At 41.4% G+C, this 23,473-nt stretch overlaps 1 protein-coding gene across 1 annotated transcript in view; it reads right to left on the bottom strand.

Annotated features, from left to right (window-relative positions):
- Positions 1 to 23,473, bottom strand: part of LOC103780214 (thrombospondin type-1 domain-containing protein 7B-like) — a gene marked incomplete at both ends in the record, with an annotated part of 67,229 nt that overhangs the window by 22,020 nt on the left and 21,736 nt on the right. Inside the window, one exon of the mRNA XM_008947874.1 lies at positions 23,182 to 23,379. Within this exon, the coding sequence (XP_008946122.1) occupies positions 23,182 to 23,379 (198 nt within the window). The remainder of the gene's footprint in view (positions 1 to 23,181; positions 23,380 to 23,473) is intronic.

The raw sequence follows: 23,473 nt of genomic DNA, 5'->3' as shown, positions 1-23,473 counted from the left end.
TCTCTCCCATGAAACGTTCACTCTTTCTCTAGGGTTTGGATAGAGATGGATACCACTGCTTGGGTGTTTACACAGCAAGATGAGGCATCCTCACAGCATTGGCGGGTGTTATAATCCCAAAATGGGAAATGCAGTGTTCCCAGCAAAGCAGCATCCACCAGAACAGGAACACCTCGTGCCCAAGAGGTTTCTGCTCGGTGGAGTACGTGACCCCCTGGCACCACATCCTTACAAGGTCTGAACATATGGAGGGGTCTGAGCATGTCAGCTGAGTCCAGACTCTGGCACAACCTGAGCTGGACCGCTGTTATTAAACAAGACTCTGACCCCCCCTCACTTAAAATCAAAATAAGGTGTATTTACACCTACAGCCTCCCATTTTTTCCAAATCAAACGGTGAAGCTAAAACCTGAAGACTGCATCAAAAAAACTACAAAAGGCCATTGCCCATGCTTTGGTAGTGTCCCCAGGGTACACCCTCTGCTCACAGGAAGACAAAAGATTAATATTACAAAGGACAAAGTAAAGGGATGATATCTGGGCAAAACACAGGAGAAGGAATCATCTTTGATATCAAAACTGCATCAAGCTGGGGCTTTCTCAGAGATGCTGAAGCCAGGACTATGTGCTGAGCTGGAAGTTCAGCTAAACGTTGGTTGCCATGTTCAGAGGCACCTCCACTAGCAGCTGCCCCCCCATGCTGACCTACTCCTCATTTGCTCCACAGCAGAAAGCAAACCAACATATGAACCATAAAGGGTCCTGATAGATACCAACCAGTCATTCCCTAACAGGTTTTCCAGCTCCTGTCGGAGAACTGCCTTAGCTTTGCTAGTAGATTAAAGGAAAACACAGGATGAGTAAATGAAATCAAATGACCACCCCCACCCCCTTTTTAAACACTCTGAAGTGTCAAGGCTGTCAGGAAGCATTTGGACATGCTTTTCAAATATACGAACTGAAACAGAAATACCAGGAATATCTGGATAAAATTTGGTTTTCCACCACTAAATTTCTTTGTATGAAAAAAGCAATAACCTCTCCACAACTTAGAAAATATTTCTGTTCTGATTATTCAGCTATTGAAATAGGAAAGTGTCATTTTATGACAATTGCTTTCGGCAGGAGATATTTTGCAGTTATATTCTCCAGGAATATGCACATAAGGAAGAACAATATTAAAACCTTCAGCGTTAATCTGTATTTTCAAAGCTAAGCACATTTTGACAAACTTTCTAATAGACACTGTTCAAAATTCATAACATATATGAGCATGATTACATTACTCTAATTTATTTTTTCTCCTCTCATGCACAGCAATAAAATTTTACCTTTGAACTTGTATTTATTACAACTTTTACTCTATGGAGGGCATGCAGGCACAGATATATAATAAAGCCCTGCTAATTCCATACATTATTGAAATCCCAACATTGCAAATGGTATCTTACTGTCTTCATGCATACTTAAAATTTCAATTCAAAACTCATTTCATTAAAAGGGCTGGTTAAGCAAGAGGGGTTTTGGTTTTTTTTTTTTTTCCCTAAATTTGTGGTTTAATGTAGCAGAATTATATTTTGTATATATTTTTAAAAAATTAGGTAATACAAGTGTTTGTTTAGGTGTTGTAAGCAACATTTTGATAGATGCTAAATAATTGAGGGCTCCACCTATCAGATTCCCAGGTGCTATAGAACTAGAGAAGGGAAGTACTAGAGAAAAACCTTTGCTTAGCCACAGGCTTCTATAAACTAGGTCTAACTCAGTGCTTCAAATTCCCATTCACACTATCAAACTAGGAAGTGTACAGCTATGCTGGAGAGCTTTGAACTGAATGAAGCACAAACAGGTGAGAGCACAGAATGAATTTAGACCATGAAGATCAGGGGTCATCACATAACACTAAAGATACCTGGCCAATGAACATCACGATTAACATACAAGACAAATTTTAGGCATCTTTTAACCTGGTTGATATAATACTAACCAATATGACAATACAAGACAGGAAGGGAGAAGCTCATGCAAGCAAATACATGAGCAAGTGCAAAAGTTTACTCAAGCTGGAAGTGTAATACTGGCACAACTCCCTTCCTCTTCACAAAGGTCACTTTGCACATTAGTTCTAGCTTCCCTGATTAGCAGCTGAGATAACGGCTGATCACACACCCCTCAGACTCATTGGGAAAAAGACAAGGGGATGACTTTCTGCATACCACGTCCTCATCACATTCCTGGTAATTGCTCAACTGTAGATAAGGCACAAATAGGGAAAAAGCAGCAGAACAGACTACTCTGAAAACGTGACAGAAACAACTTAACGACCTTTACATTTGGCACTGAAGCCAAAAATGATAGCTATTATTACTGCTGTAATTACATGGCTGGGACTCAGAAAAATTGCATTTGGCTTCCCTGGAAGTGTGGCCATGTGATGTTTGATGGCTCCTAAACCCACAGAATCATGGAATCATTAAGACTAGAAATGACCTCTAGGATCATCAAGTCAAACTGCCGTCTCAGCACTGCCACGTCACGGCTAAACCACATCCCAAAGTGCTGAATCTACACATTTTTTGAACACCTCCAGGGATGGTGACTCCACTACCTCCCTTAGCAGTCTGGTCCAATGCCTCACCACTCTTTCAAGAAAGAAAGTCTTCCAAATATCCAACTGAAATCTCCCCTGGCCCAACTGAAAACCATTTCCTCTCATCCTATCGCTGGTTACTTGGGAGAAGAGACCAACACCCCCATCACTACAGCCTCCTTTCAAGGAGTCGTAGAGAGCGAGAAGATCTCCCCTCAGCCTCCTCTTCTCCAGGATAAACACCCCCAGGTCCCTCAGCTGCTCCTCAGAACACGTTCCCCAGACCCCTCACAAGCTCCTTTGACCCTCTCTGGACCCGCTCCAACCCCTCAAGGTCTGTTTCATACTGTGGTGCCCAAAACTGAACCCAGCACTCAAGCTGTGTGGCCTCACCAGGGCTGAGTCCAGGGGTACAATCACCTTCCTGCTCCTGCTGGCCACACTAGTTTTGATACAGGCCAGGATGCTATTGGCCTTCTTGGCCACCTGGGCACACTGCTGGCTCATGTTCAGCCGTCTGTCCACCAGCACACACACACCACCCCACTTCCCCGCCCCGGTCCTTTTCTTCCAGGCACTTTCCAGCCACTCCTCCCCAAGCCTGCAGTGTTGCCTGGGGTTGTTCTGACCCAAGTGCAGGACTTGGCACTTGGCCTTGTTAAACCTCACACAACTGATCTTGGCCCATCAATCCAACCCGTCCAGATCCCTCCGCAGAGCCTCCCAATCCTCCAGCAGATCAACACTCCTGCTCAGTTTGGCATCATCTGCAAACATACTGCACTCAATCCCCTCATCCAGACCACTGATAAAGGTATTAAACAAGACTGGCCCCAATAGGAACAGATTGCCCCACCACGGCCACAGGACAAATCAGCTGAACACTTGAAGACACACTGCCAGAAATAGTCCGGATAGGGCCCTAAAAGCCACAGGGTCCACCACAGCCCTTCTCCTGGAGGCAGACTATGCCAGTGGGACTTCCACAGGCATCAATACAATTGCAGCAGAGGAGTCTTGAAAACTCAACAACCAGAACTGCTATCAGCCCCTGACTTGGGCTTCTCGAACCACAAACCTCTCAGGTGCACCAACACTGTGGTCATTCCAGAGTGCTCCTCTGTTCCCCCCACACCTCTGTCCCTACACACACCTACAGGCCACCGCTGGGGAACAAGCCTGAGACTTTCAGACCTAAATCCTTGTCAAGTGAACTACAGTAAAACTCCTCTGGCTGCAAGTCAGCAGTGGTTAGATACATCCTCCTGAGCCAGCTGCAAGGCAGAAATGCAGGGGAATAAACACGCTCAGCCAGTTAAGCTTTTTCACCCCAGAACACCCGAGCAGGCCGGGGAAGCACACGAGGGCCGTGTTTTCACTCCAGCACACTGACATAATGAAGTCGCCACACTGGAGGATTTCCTAGAGTTTAGAAAGACTTAGTGCCTGATACCAAGCTCTCACAGGCTGGGTTGATCAAATTTAGGCTACTGGGCTATCTTGTGCCAAGGCAAGCCCAGATGGAGCAAGGCAAACCTTGTCTTTTTATGACTTCCCAGCAACAAGCAGCAAAGAAGGCAGCAGCTTACCACAGCAAACCATACTGTCTCCTATATTAAGGTGAACTTTCAAGATCAGCTATCCCAGCTGCAAAGACAGAGTTTAACAAAATCCTTCAGAAATCTAGTCTCCGCAACATTTAGTTTCAAGAGGAACGATCACTTTTAAAAAGGGGAAAGGTTTTCTCTGAAATGAGGTAAGCAGAGCAAGATTCTTACTTGTTCTCTAGCAGTTAGTTTAAATGTATTCCACTACAGGCTTTAAAGTCACCTCACTGGCAACATAACCTCCCAACATATTGAAAACCAGCAGGAAGTGTTGGATGAATACATATATGCTAACAAGCACACCTACAACCATGAATGTTTAATCTACTTTTTCTCTAGCTGACACTGCACCCCATGGCTGCTATGTAGTTTTGAAACCTTGCGACAGGGGAAAAACTAGAGGGAAACCGCTGTAAAGCAGGGAACCACAGAAAAGCAGTCAGAGGGAAAAGCCTCTGGGGGAAGCCTGGAGCAGAACACTATCATAGCAAGAGGCAAGGCAGATAATGCCAACATCTGGAGTGGGCTGGAGGAAGGAGAGAAGGGAGTTAACGTGAGCCCCAGGGATGCGAGCTTCTAGATTCAGCAGTCATAGGGCCAAATTCTGATGGTGGGTGGAATACTTCCCAGCAATCTGTAAGATGTTACCAGTTATGTGCTGTGTATACAAAGAGACACAAACAAAATGAGTTTTCAGAGACAGTGTAATACTGGCTGACTGCACAGGATAAGTTACTATGTACCAACCGACTGCTGGAAAAAGGAACTTTTACACACCTTCGGGGTCTTACCTATACGTCTTAATGTTCTGGACCATGACAAATGATTGGATAACAACTCTTACTCCCCTTGTCATCATCCATCTTCTTAGGAGGCTTACTTCTTCAAATCCTGATGATGAACCTCTGTAGTCACTTATCTGAGCAGTGAAAATTTATTGCCTTTACTAGAAAATGAAATTCTCCTGCAGGAGAACTGCAATGAACACAAAAGGGCAAATTTCTACCCTGGAGTATGTGGATGCATTTTTTTTTCTCTTTAGTGGGAACTATATACATTTATCCCATGTCAGGATTTAGACCAAAGGGTATCTCTTGTGCTAATAAGAATGGCTAATTTCCAATTAAATAAGCTTACAGATCGTAGAGATGCCCTAATGAGAAAAATGATGAGGCCCCATCCTAATCCTGCTTTCACTGCACATATTTAATAGGGCTGCCAAAGCAGAATTTCCAAAATACTTACTAATTACATTGGACTGCCTCCAGCCACTGTCACTGGCAGAGAATGGGCGAAGTCTGCAATGAATCAACCCACCGAGAGTTCAAAGATGATACTGTTATTTTTGGGAAATCCTTGAAGGACAAGAGAAGCGTGGAACAAAGAACTGCAGGGATGATTTGGACAGAAAATATTGCCCTAGTCTGTGGACTTCATGAGCTACGTAGAACTATTCGGGCACAGCTTGGAGCAGCCCCCAAACTGGCAAGTGCAAAAGCACAGACTAGCGCTAACTCCATGGAATTTGTGTGGAACTTAAGTATATGCTACCTCCAGCAGTTACTGAAACCTGTAATAGAGACTGGAGTACAAACAGAAGAAAAGCTGTAGGGCAGAAGTCTATAAACGCAGCTGAAAGAATCCACGTCTCCTTTTTTGTGTGTTCAGTGCCAAGAGCTGACACCCCAAGGGCAGTGGTTCCCAGCACAGGGAAAGCACAAGCCAACACCAAAGGGTGACTGCAGGACCCAGATGCATATCACTGAAGAAAATCAAGTTCCTACTTTTGTCCAATCAATGACAAGAACTAGCAAATCTGTGCAAGTTGCATGTGACCCTCATAAGAAACAGTACTAAGAACAGTCTTTCCAGAGTTCCCATCAAGTTGCACAGTTAGCCATTAATTAGCTTGGCGTTAAAAACCTCCATTCCAGTGCAAGAAGGGTTGAAAGAACTGCAGGTGCCCAGAGTGACACCATAAATATTGATCACAGCGCTTGTTCCACTTCATTAGCCACGAAGCGAGCAATGGGCCTCCAGAGAGGAAAAGGCAGATCCAATTTTAATCAATCTGCGTACTAAAATGCAAACCTCATGGAATATTATTTAAATTATTTCTCTTTACTCATGCCAATTGCAGAATGTAAAAAAAAAGAGACTGTTTTGGACAGCGAGCCAAAACTTTCAGCTGCCACGAAGGTGCATCTACGCTATGTGAAGCAGCCCCACGTAATGACACCCAAGTGAGCTCTGCAACCAGCAAAAGCAGTTTTCCAGCCCAGCACCTCACCCTGGGCTCATCAGAACCACAGTTCATTAACCAGCCCAAACTTGGTGCTACCGCAGCTCCAGTGTTTCTGAGACACAAACTGGTCTCTGACAATGAAAGGGCTGTACAGACATCAGCGTATTGAGGCTGACCTACATAGTATATAGTACATAAATCCTAAACCATTTAACCTTCAAAATATATGTCTGGGAATACAGCCAGTGAATAATATTTGAAAGGGATTACAGGAAATGTATTAGTTTTCACTGAAAATGAAAATATGGATTTCAATTGGAACTCCATATAAGGGTGAGTTTTTCCCCAAAAATCCATTAGCCTAGCAGCCATGCTGAACGAAGGGAAAATTGTACAGCTAGCTCAGACTACGCAGGGCAAGCTGATGTATTTTAAGAGCTACATTTTTATCTGCTGAAATAAAACATTTCACTTCTTTATTTTTCTGCTTTAATCAGAATGTAACCTCATTAAATGACAGCGTCTGAAAAGAACATATAAACTAGAAAGAAAATATAGAAACTTTCTGAATAAATTAATGTTTATTGCTTTTAGACTTTGATATTCTGGTCTTTACTACTTAAATGCAGTTTAAATGTATTACTTGCCACGGCCTGTACGTTAAACCTGGTAAGTCTGCAATTTGCGATAAAATTCCTTATCTCTCTCTTTCTGAACCTACCCAAAGATCCAAGGTTAATTTGCAGATAATATTACTTCATGAAATAATTATCTTAGTCCATAGTACTTAAAATAGCTAAATTCACGAAAGATCTTTTAAAAACTGAAGCCATCACGGCTGCAGGATGGAGGCTGCTCCCCCTCAGCACGCATCCCCCGCACGGGCAGCATCTTCTGGGGGGGCAGAGTCTGGGTACCCCAAGCCTGAAGCAGCCAGGTCTGCTTGCCCAGGGAGTCAGGATGAGGTGCTCCACACATGTGTGTCCAGGGCACAGACCTCCTTGTGGTGAGGAGGGAAGGGGACCTGGCTCCATACAATCTCGCTCTCCAAGCCCCCAAACACCAACAGCAAGGCAGCCTGTCTTCCCCTTCACAACACCAGCACTTGCTGAAAAATTACTCTCTTGAGCCATTCTTTTTCATTCTGCTAATTTTCCCAAACATCCTCCTATTAAACTATACAAATAGATTCATTTAGTAAACATCCCATTAACCAGGTCAGCATACAGTATTCACAACTTATTACTGAGCAGCACCAAATCAGTCACAGAAGCAATTATGCAATTGTAGAGCAGACAACTCACTTTAATCTTAATATGGGGCTGGGGATGTACAAGCCAATGTTCATTCACATGACTTATTCATTTCCATGCATTGTACACCATTTGTTTCCCCTTCGCTTCCGCAGCGCTCTCACAGATTTTGATTTGTAAGCTTTGTGGACTGCCAGAAATTGTGAGTTCAGAGCTTCACTCTTCCATGTAAGGCTGCCTTTTTTTTTTTTATTGCATTTAAGGCTATTTCTAAGCTTCCATTGCCTGGGGGTGGGAGAAGAAGCTGGGTTAGATATCTGGAATCAAGACCAAAATAGGTGTTTTTTCTAAAAACCCAACAAAACAACCAAACCAGAACAACAAACCCTGAAGATCTGAAGAACTATGTAAAAAAGGTGGTTGTAAAGAAGAGAAATCAGAGCTAAGATTACAGGATGCTATAGTTACAACAAGGAAAAAAGAAAAAAAAAAAAAGGTGGCTTTTAAACTCACAGCTTTACTTGAAGGCATTCATTTATTTAAGCATCTTGGGAAAACAGGTTGCCATATAATACTAACAAACAAGAATACACTCTGTCAACCACATGCAGTACCACAGATATTTTGAAGACCTAAATAATGTATTAGAAAACCTAGCCTAGTCTGAATTAATGCAGTCTCCTATGATATACATGAACAGTGGTAGTGGAATTATTTTCCTGGGATTTAAGTCATATATAGCATTAAAAGTAAAGGCCTTAAGCTACTTATTGATAGGCAAGAAACTGCTATCTTTAGATCTATGCATGCCCAGGGAGCACTCTGCTAAATTTACAGTCTCAGAGAGTTTCCAAGAGAGTTACCAAATCAGTCAGCTTTATTTGTAAACACCATGAAAAAGAACAAAACACCCTCTTGGCTCTAGTCTCCTTTGACACAGCGCTAAGCGTACAACAAAACAGTGCTGACTTTGCATTAAACTTGGGAAAGCTGCTGAAACTGGAGGGGAAATTCTTGCTGCGTTAAATTTAATGAGAATTTTGCATCTCTCAACAAATGGAATTTGAACTTAGAGGAACATCTTGGTTTCTGCAATGTACTACAAACAGCCAAGACTCATCTCCCCCTGCTTCAGGCATGGATGGAGCCATTTCTACAGAACTGCCCAACATTCTATCATTAAGTTCATGAGGACTTACCAGTCCTGCAGGGTCAAGGCATTTTCACTACAAAAAAGATTTAGTATTTTCTATCACATGCACATTTCCCACTAACAAATGGAAACAACGCCTAAATCAGGGGCAGACTCAGATGCCACATGAGGTGTGGAAAGGGAGCACAGGTGAAGCTCACACCACCTGGAAGGAACTTCATCCCTCCAGCAAAGCATCCAGGGTTCACCCAATCCCAGCAAACTCCCTGCTCACTTGCTAAGGGCCAATAACTATTGCACTCCTTCCAGAACAGTCACTTTCCAAACGACATCACTAGCTACAGGACCAAGCCAGGAACTCGGTTTGTGTGGTTGTTTTTTCCTCCTCAGTGATATGAAAGGGAAAGCACTGTCTTCTGCTTGGAAAGATGCTGACCCAGTACACAGGGATGTGTTGACTTGTTCATCTTTCTCTCCCTCTTTTTTTTCTTTTTTTTTCTTTTTCTTTTTTTTTTTTTTTTAAGGATTTTTAAATAATGAAATAATGAATCTTTCTTAAGAACCATTGTAAAAAGGATACACTAAAATCACAGTGTGGGAAGACCAGGCTTCAAATTTGGAAAATACATTCAAATAATACAGGATGATTCATTTTGTATAAAACCCCATCTCATGCATATGTTCTCTTCAGAACTTTGCTCTGACACTTGCAAACTGCCTAAAGATAAAAACTGAACAGGCTGTTCAATTAAAAAGCTACTATGAAATATCTTGTCCTGTTACTTGTTTAACTCTTCTAAACAGAAGCAGTACCTAATTTGAGACAATTACAGATGTGCTTCAGAGAGACAGAAACAATGGAATTTTAAATTGTCCTCAGTCTCCTCGAAGAGCTAATCTTCCTCAATGCACTAATTCACATTCAGTCCAGTGCTTCACAAAAGCTGCCGTTTATTAAATATGGGATTCAATTCACAGATAAACAAATGGGGTAACGTAATCTGCACTTAAAATAATAGCTTGGCTTCAAAGTTTTGGGGGAATTAGGAGTTTTTGCTTTTTATGCCTGTTCTTAGCATTATTTGTCACAACTTCAGTGCTCAAGCCCTGAAATCAAGGTCCATTGACCTCGTGTGTTCATACAAGCCAGGATCTGTGTGAGGATCAAATGCCAGCCCCCAGAGACCGAATTCCATGGGGAATGTGACAGCAGGAGGATGGTAAAGAGCATTCAGGAGCTGCATCCCCTGCTCGTTTTCCCTGCTCTGCAATTTCTCTACTATTTCATCACATGTTCTTCTCTTTCCATTACGACCACCTGACTAATCGCAAATTACTGCCTAATGAAGAGTACTGGCATTACAATACTTAATTAGAATTAAGAGGAAGATTTACTTTAAAAACCTGACAGACCAATATGCCCCAGAGCCAATCTCGGTAGTGCAGAACTAGCCCAAAATTTCCATGTCCTGAATTCTTAATTAAAAGTTTGTCAAAACTTCTTGTTTTAAGGGGGGAGCCTTCCTCTCCAGCATCCATTAATCTCAAAACAAGTACTAATTTTTTTTTTTATCAGCTCTACTTCATAAAGAGCTTGATAAACTCAAAAGTGCAATGCTTATCTTACACTCAACAGCCTTTAGAATTACCTTATAAAGGTAGCTCTCACAATCATTCCTGTCCAGCAAGCAACATGCAGCACCAAAGGAATTTCAAGCTACAGAAAAAGCCTTCTGTAGGGCCACCCAGCAGGAACAGATTACATTACACAAAAGAAGCCCTTCTTTTTTTCCTCCACTGAAAGGGCTGTGGTCAGAGATCAATGTGAGAAGCTGTCTATTGAAGTTGGACTCGAATTATTCCCTTACATAAACCTCAGGAGATACTTACTGCTGACCCCTCAGCACGGCACACAGCCCCAGGTGCAGCTCCTTCACCTTGCCTGAGGAACAAGGAGCACAGAAGACCTCATGGCTGCAGGGAGCTCCCAGCCTTTTGTTCCACAATGCCTCCTCCACACCTCTCCTCTCTCCACAACCCAAAGCCTCCTGCAGACTGAGATGGAGGGAAGACCCCAGCCCCCCACACCACCAGTTGTTACAGATAATCACTACCAGGTCTCAGTCTCCTGTCTGCACAATCAGGTTTAGTTTATTTCTTTTAATATTATCTGATGAAAATAAATTCCTAGATACTACCTCATACAGAACTTAATTGGCTTATTTTGAAAATTTTTCTTTCATGAGTTATGTCTTATGAGTTGGATCCCAGCACACTAAATCTCACATACAGAATGCAATAAAATAAAGCCAGTTGTTTCTTTACCCTAATGATCTTCTGTTTAATTTAAAGCCTTTCTACTGTTTTGACTATTTATCTGGGGGAGAAAAGTCTTGGCTAAAATAAGTTTGAACTGAGAATTGGGAAATTATCTGTCTATTGAATATGAAAAATATCAAATGCACTAAAAACTGGTTTCTGTCTTGTGTTAGCCTGGTGTCCTAAGGAAATCAGAACATGCCATCACACTCTTTATCCACCAGAAAATTTTCAAACCATTTATTAATGTAAGCAAAATTTGACAGAGGGGTTGGTCCCTTGAAGATTCAAATGCCTACCTGAACTACCGGCTGAGTGTTGGATGAAGTCAGAAGCCACTGCCGCCATGGAGGGAAAGCTGTCCCTCTGCTGTGTTTGCTAGCTGGACACAGGCTGGTCAAGCACCAGTGCCCAGAAGAGGACAAATGCTACACGTATGTAGAACATGAAAATTCCCCTGTTAACTCTTTTTTTTTTTAAAAAAAAAAAAGGTATTTTGTGAGTATCTCTGCAAACCACCAGTTGTCTCTCCTGTATGATGAGTTCAGAAGGGCTGCCTACATGGACGGGTCACACCTGCACAACCCATGCTGGGCTTTCTTGCAGTTTAGCTATAGGATCTTTGAGAAAACCTGTGTGAATGGTGTCATATGCCTATGCTGTAACATCTGGTTAAGGAGAAATGGCTTAAGGATGGTATTAATGCCAAAAGCTTTGTGTTCATGTATCTCAAGTGGACACTATAGGTAGGAAACTAAAGCCCAAGGACGTTTTGAGGTTGTAGCTGCGTGAAGAGGCTCTAAAAGCACCATGTCAAAACTAGGTGCAAATCCCACCCATACAAATGCTATGAATAGCCACTGGTTATTAACACTTTATATGTATGAAAACTGACAAGGGTAGGACTAAAACAATAAATACCTTTGAGACTCTGATTGGGATAATGAGGACAAAGCTATGTCATAAAGCATCCCCACTTCTTATATTCCTCAGGACTGCGTGTTTGAGAGACTTAACACAAACATTACCAAATCATATATAAGGAGTGAATAAAACAAAGTATGTTAAACACTTCTTTCACTCGTAGAAAAGCAGTGAATTCCTTAAGCACTTTTGGAACCTTCTTCATCTCCAAAAACAGAACCCTTATGGGTGAGATGAACCCTTACTGTCACATCTTCCATCTGCTCCTCCTGGTAATTTCAGCCACATTTGGGTCACAGCTCCAGAATCCTGTCCTTAGTAACACTTTTCAACTTGATCCTCCTAACCTCCTTCCTCTTCTATCCACATGAGCCAATTTTAGAACTTGTCATCTACCTACCTTACAAATACAGTTCAAGAAGGATTCTACTTGGCTCACATCTCCCCTTTGTTCAATCAGTGTTTCCTAAGAAATATAGTAACTGTCTAAAAAGAATATGAACTCAACACATACGTGAAGTTATGCTTAGTTTAGAGAAAACAGCCAAACAAGAATTTTATGCTGCATGCTTCATTTCACTGAGAAACCAGGAATTGCTGTTGGCACTTATAGGTATTTTTCTCATTTATCACTGAAACAATCTGGGATTTTTGTCTACAATATATTGCAAGGGGCAAAGCCAAATAAATCTATTTTAAGATTTCTTTTCCAGACTTAAAAAAATAACTATAAATACTTCTCCAGTTAAAAAAAAAAAAAAAACAAAAAAAGGAACCTTATTTCAGTAGCATAAAGGAAAGACTAGAAAGCAAATTCAACTAAGATTCCCTAGACATTAAAAAGGAGTTTATAAATAAATAGTTTAAAGGTATACATTTGCACTAGACTAATATACAAATATTAATCCTTCTGTACAGTTTCTACAAACCTCTTGCACCGAGGTAACAGACCTCTGGGTCACACACACACACACCATGCTCTTCAGGTAACCTTTATCACAAACACAGATCAACTTATGTCAGACTCACTCCATAACATTTCAAACATAAAGGGTAATACAGATCTCGCCATAATAAGTGATGTTTAGATTTTTCTTAATGCTGAGATTCCCCTTTCTGGAAGGGTACCTTGAACCTGCATTCCAAATCTACAGGTGTTTGAAGCTCTGGTTATTAAAAAAAAAAAAAAAAAAAAAAAAAAAAAAAAAAAAAAACCAACTAAAAACTCAGCACCTGCTGCCCCCTCTCACTAGAACAAGTGGGACCTGGATCTTTGAAAATTCATCCATCTCCTCTCTGCTGAAACAGACATAGGGAAGAAATGGCCTTTGCCCTTAACACTGCTCTGAAGTCTTAAAAAAAGGTCTTTTGGAGACATTAGGTATCAAAAAGGAGCACTAGATACGGAAAAGAATTGTGGGTTTGCATAGAAATTCATTTGAGGGCAATTCTGCACCAACCACAAGCTCACACTTGGCTCAGCTGGCACAAAAAGAAATATTTTAACAGGTAGTTGTAATGCCTTATATTGACAAGCACAATGAGGATGAAAGGTGGCTATAATCAACTCCACTGGTTTCCCTGTCTGCCAGCTACCCAGAGCTAACATCACCAGAGGGTACCGATCAGAGCTGCCTCCTGGATGACTGACACAAACCATGCCACCAGCATTTGAAAAAGCACAGCCACAGTTCAGCTGAAAATCATGCAACACATTTGCATTCAAAGATGAAGAGAATTAATCAAAGCACATTTGAATTTATCCTCTAAACTCAAACCTACAGCCTTCCCGCATTAGATATTTCAGCCCGTGTTTTAATGCAATATGCCTGACTCTAAGACACAGATATTTACACAAATGTAGCTACTACAAGAATTCCTTATCAACTTTTGAGTTCCTATGTTCCTTGGCTTATGGGCCATATGTTTGCTATGATCTTGAACGAAGTAAAACTGCTGAAGTGTGACTACACAAAGAAAGCTCGTACTTTTTTTCAGCAGCTCACTCTAAAATTAACCTAAAGTTGATCTTCTGTTTCTTTTACAGACATCCATTTCAGCAGAGGATGCAAAGACAGTAAATTTACTTGAACTCATGATGGTGTCTGTCCTCAAATTGTCAGTGCACCAGTCTTACAGCAGGTCACAATCTGCACTTTGTCTTTTTAAATGCTTCCAGTAGGAGACATCAAATAGTTGGCATGGTACCAGCTGCTGCGAGGTAAGGCTTGACAGAGGTAACTACATCCACTCCACCTGGCTCGTAAACATCCAGCCTGCTCAAAGAGAATATCAATCTTTATGACTACAAAAAAAACCAGGTCTCAAGTCTATTGAACAAACCACACAGCATTCTTCAGCATTTCTGAAACACTCATACTACTCATCAGCCTTTCTTCTACACTGCAATACGCTCCTTCAACCACAGCTGCAAAACAAGAAGTATGGATCCTATCTAATGGCTAGAAGGCTCTGCAGGTTGCCTTTAAGGATTTGTGCTTCTAACAGTCAGGCAAACACAGCAGTCTGGGATCAGCAGCTCCAGTGACAGAGTGTGGTGGGGTACACTCACGAACTAAGAGGAATGAGCAATGTGGTGCAGAAGGCTGAGCCCCACGACAGTAATCCAACCTGCAGGCTTAGAAGAGCTGGAACCTGTTTAATTTGATTGATTGTATGTGCAAGTGTGTCATGCAACTGGATAATTTTACTGTTCCCTACAAAATAATTCCAAATCTTACAGCTCTGAAGTTGTCTCACCTCTGGTTTGCACTGACGTGAATAGCCCACAATGTACAAATATTAATCACATCTCCTCAGGCAAAACTCCCATGCCGAGTTCCATCCTGCTAGTGCTGACAGCACACAAATTTGACCAAAGTACTATGTAAATCTGTCTTTTTGAACCTCAATGATTTAAGAAGCTGAGACAAAACAGCTCCTATCCCATCAACTGAGCTATTTAACTTTTTCTTTCACGCACTGGAGAGGATCACTAGAAGCACACTCCCCACCAGCCCCTCTCAGTAAGTAAAAGCCCTCAGGGGTACACTTCATCTAGACTTAGATCTAGGAAAAAGCATCACTGAAGAAAAATTGATTTTTGTTACTCCATGTATTAGGGTCAGATTAAAGACAAGTGAATTTCCACGTTAATGAAAACAAGTATTTTCTTTTTACAAACAAAACTGCTTCTTCATGTTCCCAAAAGTTTCAGTTTCTAAAACAAAGCATGATCACAATCAAAGCTCATGTTATTCTTCCAGAAGAAACAAACTCTAGATGGACCATTAGACAAGGTGTTGCATCACTGGACACAATTCATCAGTGGAGACTTAAGATCTTATTCTGGTATGTCAGAATGAACAAATTTAAAACATACTTCCAACAAATTGAACAAAGTAAATCTTTTCTCTGAGAAATTAAACAGACTCTGAAAATTCATTCTGTCTCATTAATCCATTACAAGATGAAAAATCAAGAGCTCTCCAGTTAAGAAGCTGGCTTTCCTAAGATTTATGTTAAAATAGAACTTGGAAAGCTGCTAGCTTCCTGCCCTCAACCAGGAATAAAACCAGACATCACCTCTACTTGCAGCCCCTTCCTTCTGGAGGATTTAAGCTCATCTCTTGGGGATGCTCATGCCTCTCGTGATGGTATCCACCAAGCAGAGCACAAAGCACAAGCTGTCTCTGGGGACAACTGCTCTTAGAGACCACAGGACATGCTGGGACTGAACTGGAAATGAGCACACCATTATTAATATTCTACCCCAAAAGAGTCTACAGCTTTCATAAGGGCAGAGTGCACTGTCAAACTCGGGCAGAACATAATATTGGATCTTAAAATAACACTGCTTTGATTATCTTACTTCCCTTTACTCTTCACTTGAATTCCAACAGGATTTCAGTGTCTGCTCTGTCAATAGAGCTGTGCGAATAATGGATTTCTGTTTGGGCACTGACTGAACCAAAGGGGAAAAGAAAAAAAAAAATAAAAAGGAAAAGGAAGAAAAAACTCTGTACCTCTCTGTTTTAAGTAGATTGAAAAGAGACTGGGGGAGGACGTAGGAAAAAAAAAAAAATAAAGATAAGGCAAAATGTTTGTTTAATACAAAAAATATTTTGCCTTTATATTAACAACATCTTTATAAAATATTATGATTTTTGATTTTTTCATTTTGTTTAAGATTTGGCCTAGTTCACTTGCAAAAAAAGCAACCATTAATCACTTAATCTAAAAGAACTGCTGAATGAAAACATTTTGAGACTGAGATACTGTTCTCCAGTTTTACAGATAAAACTGTCATATGGAACAGAAACTTGAGAATACATGTATTTCAACCCAAACAAGCCCTTTTTCAGTGAACTTAGTAACACTTAAGACCAAAATCCCTCGTCTTCTTGGCAAGTGCCACGTTCTAGACACCAACTGCCTAGAACCAAAGAGATCACACAGAAAAAGAAAACAAAACTCTTGTGCTGAAATGACTCTTTACCAGCACTAACAGAACAGCAGCAGTACTATAAAGGTTTTCTGCTCCAAAGCAAAAACTGCCACAGGACTAAAGTGTGGTGAACACTTTTTTGTGTGTGTGTGTTTCTTCTATTTATCAACCCCTGCAAATATGCTCTGGGGTTTTTGGCAGGTTTTTTATTTTGGGGGATTTGGGAGGGATGATGAGTGGGGATTTTAATGTTAGTAAAAGGAAAAAAAAAGGAAAGAGTAAAAAGAAAAACATAGGTTTAATCATGTGGCATGACACTGCTGAAATGAAGAAGCTTGATTTTTCACTCCACAATGACTTCTGTTCCCAACTGCTCTTTGCTGCCACTCGTGCAGCCCCGTAGCTCCATGAGCCCAGGCTCAGGCCATGGGTCCTCCTCCCAGCTCAGGTAGCTCCTGCAGCTGGAAGCCAGCAGCTTATTCCACTGAGAATACTTAAAGAAAGTATCTTGCCACTGTATCAGCTATGACAGTAGGATTGCAGGTGGTTGTCTTCTAAGCTACCCTCTTGGCAGACTGTCTGTAGCAGGGTGGTTCACCCCTTAGAGACAGGAGTCCAGGACCTGTCAGATATTATTCATTTCTCAGATATGGCTGGGAAGGGTGGACAGAAACCTCCAACGTGCCTGGGAGCACCTAGGTGAGGCAGAAGCTGCTGAAGAAAGTGGCTTTGTGACAGGTCCTAGGCACAGTGATTTGGGTGCTACAGGAGCAGAAAGACACCGGTGTTCTTCTGGGCACCTCTAGACTCTGCTCCTCTGGGTTCAGCACCTGCATCTCCCTGTCACTGCATGAACTGTGCATGAAGAAGGAACTGACAGATTATTCAACACCGTCCTCAAAAAGGAAGAAAACCCCACAATTCTATCTCCCAGAAAAACAAAGAAACCCTGCTACCCAAGCTAGCAGTACAGAAAGGCAAATACTCAGCAGCTTTTGAGCTGTGATTAGATTTGTTAATTAAAGGAGAGTAAAACAGCCTGAATCCAGCAATATCACAGCAACCTTGCTGTTGATCTGATAATCATTGTTTCTGATAAAACAATGAAGCCTTTGGGTATAAATTATTTCATGTTTGATTATTTAGACAGTATGCTGTTCACTATCACAGAGAAACTGTCTTTGTTACTAATAGTTCTGGTAGGAATCAGAACAAGCAGAAGCAAATTAATAAATGATGACATGGGAATTACAACAAAATGGATTGACAACTTGTGGGTATGATTCTGAATAATAGCATTTTACAATCTATTCAAGAGCATGGCTAATAGGTGAGATTTAGTATTGTCATCATTTAGTATTGAGATCAGTATTGTCAGAAACACGTATAAAATGCCTGAAAAATTAATTGCTGCTTTTATGAGTCATACTTGTTAATTCATTAATTTATTGTTGCAGTTCCTTTTACATCAGTTCTCAGGTTGTACTTGTCATAACAACTGCTCTGTTCCCAAGCTACATGACTATAACATGCATTTCTAAAAACCTGTTTGGTTCAACATTTGTCTTGTTTCAATCTATTTTTCAACTATTAATCTAAAATATTTCTATGACATATGTAAAATAGATATGGAAAACAACAATAAAAGGGTTGCCAGATTCCTCCATCAGACTGAACCCAACAACATTTGGACATTAAATCCAGTTGTATTAGTGTCAAAATTGAAAGGCTGGGAAGCTGTCTATGAACACACAGAAGCTCCTGTTTGGACTCAACTTTTAGCTGCTGACCCCGAGCCAAGTCCTGCTGTCTAATGCTATCTGCAGTTTTCTGCACACTACTACAACACTGACTTCCTTTTGTCTCACCATACTTGCAGTGCTTGTACCTATCACAAAAAGATAATAAGAAAAGCACACAAAAGATGATTTTTTTCATTGTCTTCAAAGTGTGAGGTGTCCCTGCTCATGGCAGAGGGGTTGGAACTGGGTGATCCTTGTGGGCCCTTCCAACCCTGACAGATTCTGATCTGTTTTAGCAGAGGACTTTAGAGCCCTAATGGCTCAATGGTTGGACTTGATGATCTTGAAGGTCCCTTCCAACCTAAAGGATTCTATGATTCTAATGACGTTCAATATGTTTTGGCTACTGTCCCATTGCATTTTAAAATGAGAAAGTTTTGACCAGGTTCATGGTTTTGTATCTACTGAGCAGCAACATTTAAGTAGAGCAAGTGGAAAGTTTTCAGAGAGTTCCTTTCCCCTGGTCGTACAGTAATGTTTGTTGATTCCAACCAAGACTGGTCAAATTCAACTGTCAAATACTTGCAACCATCTGATCAAGTATACATTTCAAACAGGAGATTATTCAATTCCTTATTGAAGAACTTAAAACAACAACACTGAGAAAAATCACAAATAATTCTTGAGTTATCTGTGATTACAAAAAAAAAGTTTTGAAATAAATTCTTTGACCCGAATTCTAGATCCGTGTACCCAATGATACACTTACACAATCCAATTTGCAGATCATCATCCATTTTCTTGTACTATTCTTTTGGCTTCACAGACTTCCTCAAAAGCCTCAGTTCTCCTTCACTAGCTAAATAAAAAACACTTTGCTGAAAAATTTTGTTTGGAAGAAGCATGCAGTATAGCTCTTTTCCCATCCTATGCATTACTTCATTGCATTTCTACACATTAATTTGATTTATTACAGTACTGTCTTCTGATGTTAGAGAAGAGGTGCACTCGAGGGACATGAACCAGACACACCGAGTTTCTCACAAGCACCGTATGCATGTTCAATATCTTATTAAGGGAGATTAGAGGCACTGCTAGGTGGGAGCAGACAGACACCTAACAATGACAAAGCAATGAGATTATACTACAGTCTTCTCATTCCCCTTCACCTGTGCTAACTGCTGCAAGTCACAAATTAGAGATGCCAGCTACTCCATAAAAATGCTGTATATAGTATGTGCCCCATGGAGGCCCCTTCATTACAGACACCCTACATTAAGCTGTTTAAGAAACAAAAAGTAACTTCTGTACCCCTAGACCAAGCAGGAGTAAGTGTGTTACATGACTGAAATCATACAAGCCCTTACAAAGAGATCTTGCTTTGACAGGGAGGGCTTCAAAGGAACCCTGCAAACCAGAGTGACCATGTGTCACCATGTCTGACTCGCTCCTGAGTTGCTCAAGCTCAGGCCAGCAGCAGTTTGTTACCTGGGTCAGTACCACACATCTCACCAGAAAATACAGCTTTGTAAAATTGAAAGAAAGGACACTGTAACAGGTTCTGAAGGTGAGGTGGAGGAAGAGTTAGTTAGCCACTGTTCCCTGCTCACCTCCCAGACAGGTTCCTTCCAACACTCTCTCATGGCATGGGTTGGCACCATGAGTATACAGGAGCCATGGCATGGGAGAAAGTCATGCAGGTGACCAGAAGAAGGACAGAGAGGGGCTAGTGCCTTCTTAACTACACTTGCTGTCTGTCATAACATATCAGAGACAAAGATGCCCAGCCAGGCTCCACCTTGCTGGAGGGAAGTTTAGGTCAGCAGGATTCCACAAGCTCTGCTGGCAGCAGCAAAGTCCTCCACCTTGGGAGAGAGGCCTGAAAACCATGGCCAGTTCCCTTCCACTGCAGTCAATGCAATTAAAGCTCATTTCTGGATAGGGAAAAAACAGTCTCCTCATGCAGAAGGCACCAGGCCTCTGAGACGTGGAGAGCATTACACCACAGAGCATGGGCCAGCAAAGGACACCCGCTCAGCCACGCTGCGGGTGGACGGTGAGGAGAAGACGGGCAAAGGCAAGAAGCTGTGATGCCAACCTCTTCTGCAGTATGGCTGACACACACAGGACTGACAGATCAGCCACTTGTAACTTCTAAATAGAAGTGAACTCACATGCTGCAGCAAGAGGAGAGCATCATGCCAAAAAGCCTGGCATTTAAATGAAAATGAAGACATCTTTCAGGCAGGGATACACAGAAGACCCAAAGTACCATAATCAAAATACTCCAGGCCCAAATGAACTGTTAAGATCACAATACATTGGATTTTGTCATTTACCAGGGTCCAAAAGAATGTGTATTTTTATCCCTTCAGGCGTTCAGTGGGAATACTGAGGAACAATGCCAGGCACGGATGACTGAATAACTGGATGAAAGAATGGATTTTAGCATATAGAGCTGAATTCTACAAAAGATACTCAAGTAAATGAAAATACCAGCACATAATGCAGCTACCCTAAATGCTTCCAGCAAAGCAGTTACTTGCACAGGAATTGTCTATGTACTATGCCTTAGTACAAGCATAGTGTTATTTGCAATTTTACCTATAACTTGTATGTCTCACAGTTTCACATGACTCCCTACTGGCTTCCCACTACCAAATGACTCTAGGCAAAGCACTTTATGCAACTCTGCTGCTTACTCCAGGTTTTATCCAAGAAAATGCACCACTTATTGCAGTGGGAATCTAGTTAAGAGGACATTACAGAAGGAGAAAAGGTTATAAATAAAGCAACTACTATTACTGGATTGATAGAAAAAGAATCATAGAATGGTTTAGGTTGGGAGGAACCTTAAACATCATCTAGTTCCAACACCCCTGCCATGGGCAGGAACACCTCCTACTAGATCATGCTGCCCAAAGCCCAATCCAACCTGGTCTTGAACACCTCCAGTGATGGAGCATCCACAGCTTCTCTGGGCGACCTGTTCTCACCACACTCATAATGAAGAACTTCTTCCTTACATTCCATGTAAATCCACACTCTTCCAGTTTGAGCCTATTACCCCTTGTCCTATCACTACAAGCCCTTGTAAAACCTCTCTCCCCAGCTTTCCTGTAGGCTCCCTTCAGACACTGGAAGGCCACAATAAGGTCTCCTCAGAGCATTCTCTTCTCCAGGCTGAATAACCCCAGCTCTCTCAGCCTGTCCTCCCAGGAGAGGTATTCCAGTCCTCAAATAACCCTCAGAAAGTCAACAAATTTATTTTTTTCAACTTTAACGACTCTACCAGTCCTTTTCTTCTGGATCAAAAATTCAGAAAAGTTTAAAATTAATATTAACCAGTGCTTCTTGTCCACACAGGTATCTGTGTACTTCCTTGTGAAACCTTCTCAATCAGAACTGGACAATGATCATGTCTAGTGACAATGTTTGCCTTGGAGCACTGGGGTGGGAAAAAGATTCCAGCTTTTTTTTTCCCATGGTGACTCGAGCATGCACAAAGTAATTTAAGTGGCAAAGGTTACTGAGAGACTTCCAATATCTTGCTGAACAATTAAGTGAAGAAGAGACACTTCAAAGGCATGACTTCTTAAGGATGGCAGTCACAGAGAACGGTTTGATCAGAGATCAATGAGCATCTGCCACGTTACATGTCTTCCTTCCGAGTCGCAAGTTAGAGCATAAAAATGTGTGTTGGCAGAGTCTGAACAGTGTGAAGCACACGGTGCTCCTCAGCAATACAAGACTCCATCTGCACACACCACTGCAGGACTGGACCTGCAGTTATGATCACACTTTGGAAAAGACTACTCAGACCCAAGTCAGAGACAGCTCTCTGCACTCCAGTACATTCTAGCTATGTTGTTTTATGACAGTTGATTACATGAAAAATCAAACATATTTTTAATGTATTTCAGGAGGATCTGTGCTCTTCAGTCAAACCAGCCACCATTTATTCTGTCAGATTCTAATGCCTCATAAATTACAGTATTTTTAAATACTTGCCAATTAACTCTCTTGTTATCACCTTCAAATTGTTTCCTGTGACCAGTCTGAACAGCAGGTAATTCTCCATTTCAGACATAATACCAGGGTCTGAAGTTCCACAATTTTGCCACTTTTGAAAAGATAGAACAGTCCCACTGTGACTAAGGACTGCAAAATCATGCTCCATGTAATTGAATCTAAAGATCTGACAACACTGACCTTATCAAGAAATGAAACCTTTGGCTGAGGTTCAAACCATGCACGAGAAATAAGCTCTTGCTGGTTGTTTGTAAACGTCATATAAAAATGTACTTATTCATTATTAACAATCTGTAAAGTGAACACACTGCAGGTCTCAAACTGCTGCCAAGAAAAGTATTACTCAGTATGATCATTTCATTTACATCTAATTCTTGTTTTAATTTTGGCAGCACACCTGAGCATCCCTTCTCATGATTTTAAGAGGGTTACCCTAACGAGATAAACATTCAGACCGCACATAAAAAGTGAGGACAGAAGCAATACTAGGGGTGAGATTTTGTAAAAGCCCTCAGTGCTGCTGGCCTCAGTGACAGCCCTACTTTAGTACTAGATGTACAGGAAAAAAAAAAAAAAAAAGGATCCATTGATCTCTCACTTTTGTCATGATAAGGCCAGTGGTGACAACACATGACCTGTACTGGTGAGCCATCTCCTTTAGGATAGAATAGAATAGAAGGCTCCAAGAAAGATCCTGGGTAATATCAGCACTAAGCTTTCAAGAACATCACAGTCACCTCAAAAATCTGAAAGTTTCACAAAAATTCAGGAAGCATCTATTGTAATAACTGCAACTGTCTGCAGCAGAATGCCATTTTATAAAGAGGCACGAAAATCTACGGGGACTTTAAGACGAAAGCTTTCCATACCTTTCTTGCTCCTGCATACAGCTGTCAGGATGCGGCTTCCAGGCCCACATCTTCCATGGTCAGTCACACATAATCCTTCTGAAACGATCCACTCGTAACACACTGGGTCTTCACAAGGAATAGATTCAATTAAATGTGGACAAGCTGCCAGGGTGCCTACCGCATCCACAATCACTTGCCTCTGTCTCATTCTAAAGCCTGGAAAAAGAGACACTGAATTAACTGGACAAACGAAAAAAATATTTATACCAATTTATATCTAGTTGCAAGAGAACTATATAGGGCATCTGGA

Source organism: Merops nubicus, unplaced genomic scaffold, assembly GCF_000691845.1.
Source record: "Merops nubicus isolate BGI_N331 unplaced genomic scaffold, ASM69184v1 scaffold21649, whole genome shotgun sequence".
Taxonomy (NCBI): Eukaryota; Metazoa; Chordata; class Aves; order Coraciiformes; family Meropidae; genus Merops; species Merops nubicus.
This window is presented reverse-complemented; position numbering and strand designations above follow the sequence as displayed.